Here is a 14,329-nt window from a genome sequence, read left to right on the forward strand (position 1 = left end):
AGACTCCCAAGCTCAGTTGGGAGAGCATGAGAGCACCAACTTGGTGAAGAAACAGTCCATTTAGGTGTTATCATTTGCAGAAAGATTAGTTGTGATGACTCAAGAATAAAACCCCAACAAACTTTATTGTGCCAAGTCATGATGAAAGCATGATTGAAGAAAACCAGGCCAGCAGCTGATAGAAACACCAGCAGACATCCGTTCTGAGATTGTTCTTTTGATGTTCCATTATTTCATGTACATGAGCAGAGTCCATTATAAATTTTAGGTGGATTTTAGGTTTGTTTGTTTGATTTTTTTTTAGTGAAAGTATGTTTGGTTTTTTTTAACCATTGTTGTTTTGAGAGGTGTTTATTCTATTTTGAAGCTTAACACATTAACACATGTTTGAAATTCTCAAAGAATGAACAAGTTTTTATTCTGAAAAAATTATTAAAAAATAATACTTTTAAATAGGAATGCGATTTTCTTCTAGATCTCTAAAAATCTACTTTTGACATTAACTAGGTTATCAAGTGGAGTATCTTTACTATTGTGGGACTGAAATCAAGAGCCATAATGTAATTTTTTGACAATCAGTAGTTTGGCACAATTTTTAAAGTGGCATCCATTAATTAAAATTCTATATGTGATAGTCACAATTAAACCTCTTGAATGATCTAAATAAGACATTGATTATCCCCCAAAGCTATAGCTAGTGAAATTATACTTCTGTGTTTCTAAGATCTGATGTCAAGGGCTCAGCAGAAAGGAAGTGTGTAGATGGGGTTCATCAGGGAGATTTGTCAGGTGACTGTGTGTAGATCTGTATTCACATACATAGTGAAGCAAGAATGAGCCGAAAGGAAGTGTGTAGATGGGGTTCATCAGGGAGATTTGTCAGGTGACTGTGTGTAGATCTGTATTCACATACATGGTGAAGCAGGAATGAGCAGAAAGGAAGTGTGTAGATGGGGTTCATCAGGGAGATTTGTCAGGTGACTGTGTGTAGCTCTGTATTCACATACATAGTGAAGCAGGAATGAGCAGAAAGGAAGTGTGTAGATGGGGTTCATCAGGGAGATTTGTCAGGTGACTGTGTGTAGATCTGTATTCACATACATAGTGAAGCAAGAATGAGCCGAAGCACTTTCTCACCTCCATCTTACCCACATTTGTGTGGCCTATTAAGTTAGGAGACTAAAGGAACGAACACTATTATGCTTTTCTTTTAGCCTCTCATTCCAAAGGCTAATCAAGTTATATTAGTTCATTAAATAAATGTGTTTCCATATCTTGAATTTCATTTATGGATTTTCTATAGTCTGTCAGGAAGGTAAAGGATGACTTTTTTGTTCTTGTCTTGTATAATCTAGAATTTAATCATGTTATATACTTTTTAAAACTCACATATTGAAAGTAAGAGTACTTCAAGGGCATAGCAGTTGAAAGCTCCTCTAGCACTGCTATTCATTATTCTGTTTTCTTCTCCATTTTATCAAATGGATGTAGATGATTAAAATACAGTGTTGGGGAGGGGTACTGCTTGTGACAGGTGAACTGGGAAGTTGTTTATGACATCTCTGTGAAAGCAGGCAGAAGTTATGAGGACAAATGCGTTCTTTTTAAAAAATTACTTCGTTGGGAATTTCATACTGTGCATATTTTTCATTTCACTGTCCCTAACTCTTTCCAGGTCCACTCCCCTTTCCTACCTACCACTTTGTTGTTGTTTGTCTTAGTTAGAGTTTCTATTGCTGTGATGAAATATCATGCCCAAAAAACAATTTGAGGAGGAAAGGGTTCATTAGGCTTACACTTCAGCATTGCTGTTCATTACTGAAGGAAGTCAGGACAGGAACGCAAACAGGGCAGGATCCTGGGGGCAGGAGCTGTTGCAGAGGCCATGGAGGGGTGCTGCTCACTGGCTTGCTCTCTGTGGCTTGCTCTGCCCACCTTCTTATAGAACTCAGGACCAGCAGCCCAGGGATGGCACCATCCACCATGAGCTGGGCCCTCCCCCACTGATCACTAATTGAGAAAATGCCTTACAGCTGGATCTTATTGAGGCATTTCCTCAACTGAGGCTCCTTCCTCTGATAACTCTAGCTTGTGCCAAGTTGACACACAAAACCAGCCAGTATACTGTTTTTACCTTTAATGCCTGATTTTTGATATCCATATATTCTTGAATGTGTGGCCATTAACTGGAATATCATTGACTTGCAAGGGGCTACACTCCTAAAGAAAACTGTCTCTCCCTTTACCAGCAGCTATCAGATGTCAGTAGCCAAGAGCTAGGGGAGAGATTTTGTGACTATCTACCCTCTCCATGTTGAGATTTAGTCTGTCTTAAATTTTCACAGGTCATGTGTATACTGCCACCACTACAATGAGTTCATATGAAGATGTTCCCCATCGTGCCCAGAAGAAACCCTTTCTCTGTAGTCATCCATCAGCTTCTAGCTCTTGCCATCCTTTTGTCCTGCTTTTGCAGTGATCTCTGAGTCTTGGGGAAGAGTTTGTGATGTAGATGTTCCATTTAGGAATAGGCATTTCATAGTCTCCTCTTTTCTGTATTTTGGCCAGTGGTGGATCTCCAGGTTAATCCCCATCTGTTGCAAATAGAAGCTTCTCAGATGAAGATGGAGGGATGTATTGATTTATGGGTATAATTATAAGCTAATAGAAATCTGTTTAATATGATGTCTGTTTCTGAGTATGGTAGCCATAGGTCTTCCCCAAGATCTATGCCCTGTCTACCCACAGGCTCTTGACCCTGATAATGATGCCAGGTTTCATCTTGTGGAATGGAACATATATCCACTCAGAAAGTGCTTGGTTGCTCCTGTGATGTTCATGCACCATGGGCATGTCTTTCCAGGTCAGTTATTACTGTAGCTCACAAGGATTACAACTGGCATCAGTGTTCGAGTTGGCTCACAATTTTCTCGGTAGTTATGTGAATACTGAGGCTGCCTGTGAGCTTTACTTTTTATTCAGTGTATTAAAGGGCAAGATAGTTTGTGCCTGTATGAGTGGGTATGTGTGTGCGTGTGTGAAGACTGTTAAGTACTTACATAAGACTCATTTAGATATTCATCACATAGGGCCAGTAGATTTAAATTAAAAGGAGGCTCTTTCTGAAAACATCCTAAGAGGATACAATGCTGTTTGTATTATCATGCAGTGGGCAATGATTTGAACTCTCACTCTAGCAGTGAAGCAGAATGTAGAAGGATGAAGTGTCTCATGCATTGTTTATGAAAGTGAGAAAAAAAGCATTAAAGGCACAAAAGATAGGACAGCCAAGTGTGCTTACGGAAAGGATGTGCTAAGAGAAGAGGATTCGCTGTGAGTGGCGACACACGTGTCCTCACTCCCTTTCCCCAACTCCTTTCGATGTCTAAGGAGACATAAAAGCATTGACATTTATAAACTATAAGCAATCACATATTTTTGCCATATAAAAGGCATTCCATGAATTTATGCACATCAGACATTATATATGTTGTGGTATGACATTAATTTTAAAGTTGGCCAAAGATGCAGTTAAAGACTAAAGATGGGCTTGAAGAACTTACAGTTTTACTCTTAAGTTCAAGTTTGTGTCCTCAAAATATTTTACAGGTGCAAACTTGAGACAGAAACTAGCAGGAAAGAAGGAGTCAACATAATGTTTTCAGATACTTCTTTTGAATATCTAAAAATCTTAATGTTACATTATGCTGTAACATGTCTTTTCTGACTTTTCACTGTATTGTAGCTCCCAGGAGGTGTGGAACTTTAGATCTTTCCTTAAGAGACATATGCAGTATTCAAAGTACTCAATAAACAGTTGAGTGAAGGAAAGAATGGTGACTAAAATTTACATCTATATTGGCTATAACAACTGAAAAAATAATAAAAGAGAATGACGATCATAAGAATTAGCCCTAGAAAATTGTAATATACATGTATTAGCTCAGATACACATCACATACAGAGCAGATATTTTGTAGGATAGTAGAAAATCAGATACACTGAACTTATAAACACTTGGGGATTTAATTATATGTTATTTTGTTTGGCTATGTGAGTGTAAGTTAATTATGTCAGGATTTGGAAAAATACACAAGAAAAAGTAAATAGTGGGACACTTCTAATTGGCAATTTGGATAGTGGGAACCTGTTTATATACAGAGCTCTTTCTTCACCACGGAGGGGTTGGAATGGAGTGAAAGTCCTGTTATACCTTAGATTAATTTCACCCAAGCATTTACAGAAGCAGAAATCATTTGGTTACTCTGATTTCAAGCATTGTTTGTACAAAAGTTATTTACTCTTTGAAATGCTTCAAACACACGGAAAGCTAAAGATGTAGCGTGTGGCTGCTGCTGAGGATGCAGGTGCTTGCTGAGAGCTTGCCTAGCATGCACGAAGCTCTGGGTTTACACTCCTGCACCTAATCCCGGCATTACAAACACAGAGGCGAGCAATCAGAGGTCCAAGCGCTCCTCAGCAGCACAGTGGGTCTGAGGCAGATTTGACCTACCCAAGACAATATTTTAAAAAATGAAAATTAAAGGCAAAAATATAGTGAGCACAAAGGTGCCTGGCACTTATATTGAAAACAAACTTAAGGAAAACTTAACTACTTACCATGAATATTTTTAATTTTTAATTTAATATTTAAAATGGAAATATGGCATTTTAGAGTTATCCAGTCTTATGTTTGCTGTTCATAGGTTGAAACGGTTTTATTTTGAACACACTTATAATCCCAGTAAACAGGAGACTGATGCAGGTGGATTACATAGCAGTACCTTGTCTCAAAAATAAATAAATAAAAGCAAAGAAGAAAAAGTACTTTTATAAGTCTTAGGAAAGATTAATTAAATTTTGTTTCAAAAGACAATTGCTTGAAAATAAAGAATATGCTGTTTGTCAAGCTAACACTTTACTATTTTGTACTACCTGACATGTTTCTCATCGCCTATGGTCTGTATACTTCTTTCCCCCACCATGCTGTATTATGTACAGAGCTTGGTTTACAAACTGTTAGCACTGGTTACTCTGGATGGATAGGATTAGGTAATGATAGAACTCAAAATTCTAAATTTTTCTGATAATATTTAAAATATTCTGTGATAAACATTTTTGAAATTATAGAAAATGTTACATAGGCACGCTTTTGAATTATCTTATAATTTGTTATATTAAACTCCACACTTGTTCCCAATCAATGACATATGAAATACGGGCGCAATTGTGCATGTGTATACATATATACACATATCTCTCTCACCTATGTACCTTCCTCTTGCTCTTGCTCCCCTTCTATAGTTTAAACACATTCATTTGCATTATCTACTGCCTAAAACACTTACAAGGAATCAATATTTTCTTTGCTAAAGCATGCTATTTATGGTAGTTAGAGAGTTGCCCCTAAAATCTCTTTCTAACTAAGCTTGGTTAATTTTTATTTCCCCGCGTGTGAATATTTGACTTGAGGTAGAAGCGATGTTCCTCTAACTTAAGAAATCAGCAATATTTCATAATTTGACAAGCCTACTCTGGGGTGTATAACTAAAACCAGCTGAGGACCCAACAGCAGAAAAATACATATCATAACATATTAATGGAATCTAATGCACTAAAATTCATGTTCTTATTATGTATTACTTTCTATTTCTGGAACTAAGCTATCTGTGCAAATCACGGATGAAGAATAACAAAATTAGCCTTGGAGGCAGAATAAAATTATGTTCTTTTCCTATTTATTTTTCCTAAAATATAGCATGCTTTAGTCTCTGAGGTTCATTATCTCCTATAAAGTGAAATTTCGCATGTTTGATTGAAATAATGACTGAATTTGATTCTTGGAATAATGAGTTAAAAATGGCAGCCGGCATGCTTTTACAGCTTTTGTGTTTTACGGTGTTATCTTACTGATGGTGGTTATATGTCATTTCCAGATCAAAGAGTGGCTCTGTTTAAACTGTCAGATGCAGAGAGCTCTAGGAGGTGAACTGGCTCCAATCCCGTCCTCACCGCAGCCCAGTCCGAAGGCTGCCTCTGCACCTCCTGCAGCAGCAGCCAGCAGACAGCCTGTACCATCACAGCCGGCTTCCCCGAAGAAGGAACCTCCAGCCAGACAGGACAGCCCCAAAGCGCCTGTACCATCCCAGCCGGCTTCCCCGAAGAAGGAACCTTCAGCCAGACAGGACAGCCCCAAAGCGCCTGTACCATCCCAGCCGGCTTCCCCGAAGAAGGAACCTCCACCCAGACAGGACAGCCCCAAAGCGCCTGAGCAGAAGAAGCCGCCGCCCCTGGTGAAGCAGCCAACCCTTCATGGACCTGCCCCAGCCCCAGCCCCAAAGCCTCCAGTGGCAGAGGCCTTACCTGAGCCAGGCCCTCCCAAGGAGCCTTCCGCACCCCTACCTGAACAAGCCAAGGCCCCTGTTGTAGATGTTAAACCAAAGCAGCCCAAGATGGCAGAGCCACGCACAGATGTTCAATCTTCAGCAGCAGCAACAACAAAGCCTGATATGCTGAGTTCTCAGGCGCAGTCACAGGCTCAAGCGCAAACAGCCCCTCCTTTGAAAACAGACTCTGCCAAACCCTCACAAAGCTTCCCACCTACAGGAGAAAAAATCACCCCATTTGATTCTAAAGCCATGCCTAGGCCTGCATCAGACTCAAAAATTATTTCACATCCTGGGCCCAGTTCCGAGAGCAAGGATGCAAAACATGTTGATCCAACTCAGAAGAAGGAAGAGCCTAAGAAAGCACAAACGAAGATGAGTCCTAAACCAGATGCCAAGCCAGTGCCAAAAGGGTCACCAACACCCTCTGGCCCACGACCTCCCACTGGCCAAGCTGCACCCCCATCTCAGCAGTCCCTAAAGCCTCAGGAGCAATCAAGGCGTTTCAGTTTGAATCTGGGTAGTATCACCGATGCCCCAAAATCACAACCCACGACTCCTCAAGAAACTGTGACTGGGAAACTGTTTGGGTTTGGAGCATCCATCTTTAGCCAAGCATCCAACTTAATCTCCACAGCAGGCCAGTCCGGACCTCATCCGCAGACTGGGCCAGTGGCCCCAACAAAACAAGCGCCTACCCCATCACAGACTCCTGCTGCTCAGGGACCACCCAAGTCCACAGGTCAGCTCCCACCAGCACCTGCCAAGGCAACGCCTGTGAAGGAAACAAAAGCCCCAGCAGCTGAGAGCTTAGAATCGAAACCAGAGCAAGCTCCAGCAGTGAAGAGGATAGAGAAAGACAAGAAGGCCCCACCCAGTAAGGCCAGCAAACCTCTACCTGCTGAGCCTGAAAAGGCTGTACTCACGCACAAGCCGGACAAGACCAAACCCGAGCCAACCTGTCCTCTTTGCAAAACAGAGCTCAACATAGGCTCTCAGGACCCTCCCAACTTCAACACCTGCACAGAGTGCAAGAGTCAAGTGTGCAATCTCTGTGGATTTAACCCAACACCCCACTTGACCGAGGTAAGCAACATCTACATAACATATGGATGAGAATATTTATCAGCTTATCCTGAATATTTGCGACCGATATCTCTGAGCAATAAAATATGTTTCCATTGAAAAAAGAAATGAATGTTGATGCTCAGAAAAGGTTAAAATTATTTCATCCACACATGAGTTCTTGTTCTTTGTGCTTTTATGGTTTATTACTTACACTAAAAGTAAGAGATGGACTGTACTAGAAAATTAAAATGACAGTGAGCCCAGTCTTTTATGAATTAAAGACTCAAGCTTGGAAGGCTCTTCGGTGTTCATATGGGAAGTCCACATAAAAGTTGGAATACATAGTTCTCATTTTCTATAACCCATCCCCTGTCTTTAATGTAGTTTATTGCTTAAGTTTATTTTACCTTCTGTATGACTCCAGATCTTGCTGTGTAGCCCAGGCTGGCATGGAACTCATGATCGTTGCTTCAGCCTCTGAGGTGCTGTCACGCTCTGGTCTTTAACACATTTTTCAAACAGAACTTTAGTTGATTCCATTCATATGCAGTATGAACAAAAACTGTTAAAAACTTTGTGTAAGTTAAGGATATTGCCTGGTAAAATTAGTGGTTCACTTATGATATATTTAGATTTTCTCTGTCTGTTGGTGATGTCGTCTGTTGATATAGTAAAGTCCATTCTGGGAGCTGTGGAACACAACTGTGTTTCTGTGACTAATGAGAAGACACTCTAATGAGATGATGTCAAGAACACTGTCTCCACAATGTAAATAACTAAATGTGGTTTGTGCTTTCTACCTGAGAATATAGCTGTAAAAGAGTGAATGGATAAGCATTAGTATGTGCTAAGGCTATTAGAATCTTTAAGAGGATATCAGGCACTCAGGGGTTAAAGGATCACTACTAGCTTAGATAAATAAAACAATGCCTTAATAAATATTTTGAAAATAAAAATAACTGTCTGTAGACGGAAGGTTTCTCCAGTCCCACCTGGCCCACAGTCCCACAGCCACTTATAAAGTAATTACTCAGAGGCTTACTTTAATTACCAATTGCATGGCATATGGCAGGCCTCTTGCCAGCTAGCTCTTATATCTTAAATTAACCCATTTCTATTAATCTTTGTTCTTCCACATGTTCCGTGGCTTCCCGGTCTGCTGGTATGCTGTTCCTTGGGTGGCAGGCTGGCATCCCTCTGCCTCTCTTTCTTTTCCTGTCTGTCTCCCTGGGATTTTCCCACCTGGATTCATCCTGCCCTGCCATAGGCCAAACAGCTTTATTTATCAACCAATCAGAGCCACACATATTCACAGTGTTCAGAAAGACATCCCACAGCAGGTGTCCATCATATTTTCATTTTTAATTTTTCCTTTTTTACCTTTTATCTATTTATTTAATTATTTTGTATCCTGGCCACAGTTCCCCTCCCTCCTCTCTTTCTTATCCCTTCCACAAACTTACCCACACCCATGCACTCCTCCTCTCTTTCTCTTCAGAAAAGGCTAAATCTCCAATGGATATCAACACGCCATAGTTAATCAAGTTGCAGTAAGACTAGGCACCACCTTTTATATTAAGGCTAGACTAGGCAATCTGGCAGGAAGAAAGGGCCCCAAAAGCAGAGAACAGAGTCAGAGACAGTCCCTGCTCCCATTGTTAGGTGACCCAGAAGAAGATCAAGCTACACAACTGTAACATATATGCAGAGAGCCTAGGTCAGTCCCATGCAGGATCCCTGGTCATCGGTTCAGTTTCTCTGAGGTTCTGTGAGCCCAGGTTAGTTGATTCTGTGGGTTTTCTTTTGATGTCCTTGACCCCTCTGGCTCCTACAATCTGTTCTTCCTCTCTTGTGCAGGCTTCCCTGAGTCCTGCCTGTGTGTGTGAATCTGTTCCTGTCAGTTGCTGGATGAAGTCTCTCTGATGACAATTGGGTTAGACACCAATCTGTGTGTACAAGTAGAATAGCGTTAGGCATCGTTATAGTGACAGTTTTTTCCTCCAGGCATGTTTGGTTCTATCCTAGGTCTCTGGGTCATCCAGCCTGTGGGTCTTGGTGCTACAGGCAGTGTCAGGGGTGGGCTTACTCTACTGGCATGGGTTTTAGGCTAGACTAGTCTGGTTGACCACTCCTTCAATCTCTAGGCCACCTTTACCCAGCACATCCCATAGACAGGACAGACTATAGATCAAAGGTTATGTAGCTGGGTTGGTCTCCCAATCCCTCCACTTGAAGTCTTGCCTGGTCACAGGAGATGGCCAGTTCAGGCTATGTGTCTCCTATTTCTAGGAGTCTTAGCTGGGGTCACCTTGTAGATTCCTGGGAGAGTCCCTTGTGTTAGGTTTTTATCTGACCCTGAAATGCCCCTGTGTCCAGTTGTCTCTTTCAGTGTTTTCCCCCTCTAATCCAACCCCAGCCTGATCCCTGATCGCTCATCTTGTTTCCATCCCCATTTGCCCACAGTCCACTCATGAAATATCTTCTATTTCCCCTTCCCAGGGAGATCTGGGCTTCCCCCATGAACCCTTCTTGTTAACTAGTCTCTCTGGGTCTGTGGATTGTAGCATAGTTATCTTTTATTGTACAGCTATATCCACTTATGAGTAAGTACATATAATGTTTGTCTCTTTGGGTCTGGGTTATGCTACTCAGGATGAATTTTTCTAGTTCCATCCATTTGCCTTCAAATTTTATGATGTCACTGTTTTAACAGCTAAGTATTACTCCATTGTATAAATGTTCCACATTTTCTTTTCTAATTCATTGGTTGAGGGACATCTAGATTGTTTCCAGGTTCTGGCTATTACAAATAAATCTTCTATGAACATAGTTGAACAAGTGTCCTGGTGGCATGATTGAGCATCCTTTGGGTATGTGCCCAAGAGTAGTATTACTAGGTCTTGTGGTAGATTGGTTCCCAGTTTTTTTTGAGAAACTGCCACACTGACTTCCAAAATGGCTGTACACGTTTGCACCCCCAGCAATGGAGGAGTGTTCTCTTTGTTCCACAGACTCTCCAGCATTAGCTGTCACTTGTGTTTTTGATCTTAGCCATTATGACAGGTGTAAGATAGAATCTCAGAGTAGTTTTGATTTGCATTTCCCTGATGGCTAAGGATATTGAACATTTCTTTAAGTGTTTCTCAGCCATTTAAAATTCCTCTTTTGAGAATCCTTTGTTTAGATCTCTACCCCACTTTTAATTGGATTATTTGGTATATTGATGTCTAGTTTCTTGAATTCCTTATATATTTTAGAAATCAGCCCAATGTCAGATGTGGGGTTAGTGAAGATCTTTTCCCAGTCTGTAGGCTACCTATATGCCCTGTTGATGGTGTCCTTTGCCTTACAGTAGCTTTTCAGTTTCATGAGGTCCCATTTATTAATTGTTGATCTCAGTGTCTGTGCTATTGGTGTTCTGTTCAGGAAGATGTCTCCTGTGCCAATGTGTTCAAGGCTTTTTCCCACTTTCTCTTCTATCAAGTTTAGTGTATCTGGATTTATGTTGAGGTCTTTGATCCATTTGGACTTGAGTTTTGTGCAGGGCCATAGATTATGTCTGTCACTTTTATACAAATCAAAACTACTTAAGGACTCTTTCAGACCACTGTGTCTGATCTTGTGAGTCAGGCAGGCAGAGCTGAAGAGGCTTGGATGAGACATGTCAGAGAATCCTTAAGGTTTGTCTTATTATTTTGGAACTAATTTTTTAAAAATAAATTTTAAATAAAATAGAAGTACCTCACTTTCCCCTTTCCTCCCTCAGCACCTCCCACGTCCAGGTACCCTCCCTCCAACCCTTTCTAGGCCCCAGGTAAATGGATAGACCTAGAAAGACTACCGAATTCTTTAAAGAACAGATGTAGAGAGTTTTCGTTGTTCACATTGAAAACACAGGAGAGTGCCGTGACATTGCTCGCACTATGTGCAAGCACCTTCCCTGCAGGATTCAGCAGATTTCCTTTCTCAGCTCTCATGAGCCTTCCTACCTAACGAACACTCATCTTTAAAGGCGGATACATATTGTCTCCTCAGCCCTTGGTGAGTGTTAACTCTTCTTATTGCCTGCAAATTAACTCCAGTGTAAATGTAAAACACAAAACACAATTTAATTTCTTCATAGTTTTAGAAGAGCATTTTGTTTGTGTGTGTGTGTGTGTGTGTGTGTGCGTGTGTGTGTGTGTGTGTGTGTGCATTCATCCTGAGTATAATTTTTTCTTTTCCCAGTACAGCTGCATTCACTTAAGCTGTTAAAAAAATTGTACCCTTTAATGAGGAGCCTTATGGTGTCAACATAATGCGTTTATTGAAATAGCTGTAAAGCAAACAGCACTACTGAAAACAAAGCTGTAATTTCTATATTTTCTTAACACAAACATGTATGTAGTGCAGTTATATGGCTTATAACACACATACAATGTTGCATATATATGCATACATACACACACAAATATTATTGTTTATGCATTGACTACATTTGACCTATCATGAGTATTAAAGCTCTGTCAGAGTTTGGAATAGTAAAATGAGAGTCCCTGGAGTACAGAGTCAGTAAATCTTCCTGTGGAGTCTCTGGTATTCTGTATGTTGGTGAATCGTGCCTTGAAGGAAAGGAGATTACTTGAATAAATTACAGAATTAACCAGCATGTGTGGAACTTTAATTTTGGAAAATTTGATGGTATAAGTTATTCAAAATTTTTAGATAGTTTAAGTAAGGTCCCATTTTAAATATGGCCCAACAGGATATAAAATGTCTGTCTCTCTTCACATTATTGTGATCTGCAGTAACTTCCTTGAATTTAGAAGACCATGATTCAGGAGAGAAGAAAATTTGATATAGCAAAAATGACTTGACCATGACTATGGTAAAGAGCTCATTTAGTTGACATAAGGATTTACCTCTGCTATTGGTAAGGTCTATTGGCTAGTCTAATATTAAGGAAGTGAATGAAAGTTTATTTATTTTATGTTCAAATAGTTCATATTATTATTGTCTCTAAAACTTTGGAGGAATGGAAGATGGATTAGCTAAAAAGGATGGTGATACAATGTGTTTATTGTATGTAGGCTTTACAGATATACTCCTAGCACATGTATAATGTTACATGTGTTCTATGTATTCTAATAGGCAGATTTATATGTGTCCAAATGAATCTTAATATTTAGGCTTAATTTACAACATGAGTCCACTGGTTCGTACTAAATATCTTTCCTTGTTTTTTTTTTTTTTAATTGGGAAAGCATGTACTTCTAATTTTTATTTAGTCTCTGTTTTTTCACTCTGTTTGTGGTACATTTTTCTTGTGATTCAGTGTTACTGTACTATTAGTTCAGGAAGAATATTCTCAAGCTATTCACACTTATTCCTAAAGTACAAAGAAATGATGTTACTTAAGATAGAGTCAATGTTTGCCATTTATTTTCTAGCATATATTAGTCTGCTCAGAGTCTCTGTTTCTCTTATCCTGATGACTGAGGCAGATGCTTTCTCCTAGAGGTGCCATACCGCAGCCTTCCTGCTGCACCCCTCTTTGCTCTTGTTCCTCTGATGGTGAAAAGAGAGCCACTGGAGTTTTGTGTTGGGAGCTACAGACAGTATCCCACCTCCCCACCCCTTCCCCAACACAGCTGTCTCTAAGGTTGTTTCCTGACCCTCTTGCACATTGTTCCTCACTCTTCCTGGGGAGTGTCAAAGGTGGGCCTTGGGTGAATCCAGTACCTAGCCTGAGCTTAACTGCTTAGCTGTGTGATGACCAGTTTGTATAAATGATGCTATAATCAGTTAACTTTTAGTAGCAAAACACACTTCTTTTAGGCTTAATTTTTGTCCATATGGGCTGTGATTTGTCTTGGATAAAGTTTTAAAAGTTTCAGTATACCTTTCCAAAAGAGCTGTAATTAACAAATCTGGAAAGATACTGAGAAAACAGCCTAGGTTGGCAATGGCTTTCCTTACTGAATTTTAATAATTCTCATTTAGTTCAAATGCAAAAGATGCCACAAGTACCCTTTTTGTGGGTATTTATTTTTGTTGTTTTTGCCACTCTTTTCTGAAGTAACTTTTTACCATGAAAATAAGACAACATGAAATATATTTCTTCGTGCTGAATGAAGTCCTAGAGTCATAATTTTGCTTTCTTGGCAAGATGATTTTGCATGGCCTAAATGGTTTAGAAATAGCTAGCATATATTTGTCACTAGGCAACAAATGAGCCTTTTGAGCTGATTAAGACCCAATGGTGAGACTGCGATCCTTTCAGTTCCTTCTCTTTAGCTGAGGTGGCTTCTGCATTCTGCATCCCTTACAGCTGGCCTAGTGGAGATGAACCACATTAGTTTAGCAATGCATAATCTTCCATTTATTTTAATGAACATTACTTAATACTGTAAAAAGCACACGCAGCACTAAAAAGTGTTTAAAAGTATGTCTATGTGCGCAAGCATGCTCAAAAAATCTAAAGCTAAATGATCCCAGATCAGTTATGAATAAAGGGCTGTACTGATAACTCAGTTCCAGATGAGTCATATGGGGGAACTCTGTAGTCTGAGCGGACCTTTCTGACCTTTGTGACAGAGAGATCCCTTGTGTGACTTTTATAACAACAATGTTTATTATGTGGTTATAGATGTTAAGTTATTCAATTTAGGATAAAATTGATTTCTCTCTTGAACAATATCTATTTAAAATAGTCAAATATTGATTTAAAATTAAGGAGCTTTGCTCAATTTTTAAGAAATCAGTTTTTCCTACTAATCTTCATTTCCAGTGCTCTTCTAATCTGTATGGCAGCCCCATCTCAGTGAACATGGAGCACTTTCTCTGTCATTAAACACCTTTAGTGTTGTCTAAATGAACAAACATGACTCAATTCT

The 14,329-nt window shown here is 39.8% G+C and overlaps 1 protein-coding gene across 7 annotated transcripts in view; it reads left to right on the forward strand.

Moving 5' to 3' along the window:
* Nucleotides 1-14,329, forward strand: part of Pclo (piccolo presynaptic cytomatrix protein) — a 341,169-nt gene that overhangs the window by 15,315 nt on the left and 311,525 nt on the right. For all 7 annotated transcript variants that reach the window (XM_076566313.1, XM_042272921.2, XM_042272923.2 and 4 more), the window contains exon 3: nucleotides 5,937-7,472. In XM_076566313.1, coding sequence (XP_076422428.1) covers nucleotides 5,937-7,472 — 1,536 coding nt within the window. The remainder of the gene's footprint in view (nucleotides 1-5,936; nucleotides 7,473-14,329) is intronic.

Source organism: Peromyscus maniculatus, chromosome 3 (genome assembly GCF_049852395.1).
Source record: "Peromyscus maniculatus bairdii isolate BWxNUB_F1_BW_parent chromosome 3, HU_Pman_BW_mat_3.1, whole genome shotgun sequence".
Taxonomy (NCBI): domain Eukaryota; kingdom Metazoa; phylum Chordata; class Mammalia; order Rodentia; family Cricetidae; genus Peromyscus; species Peromyscus maniculatus.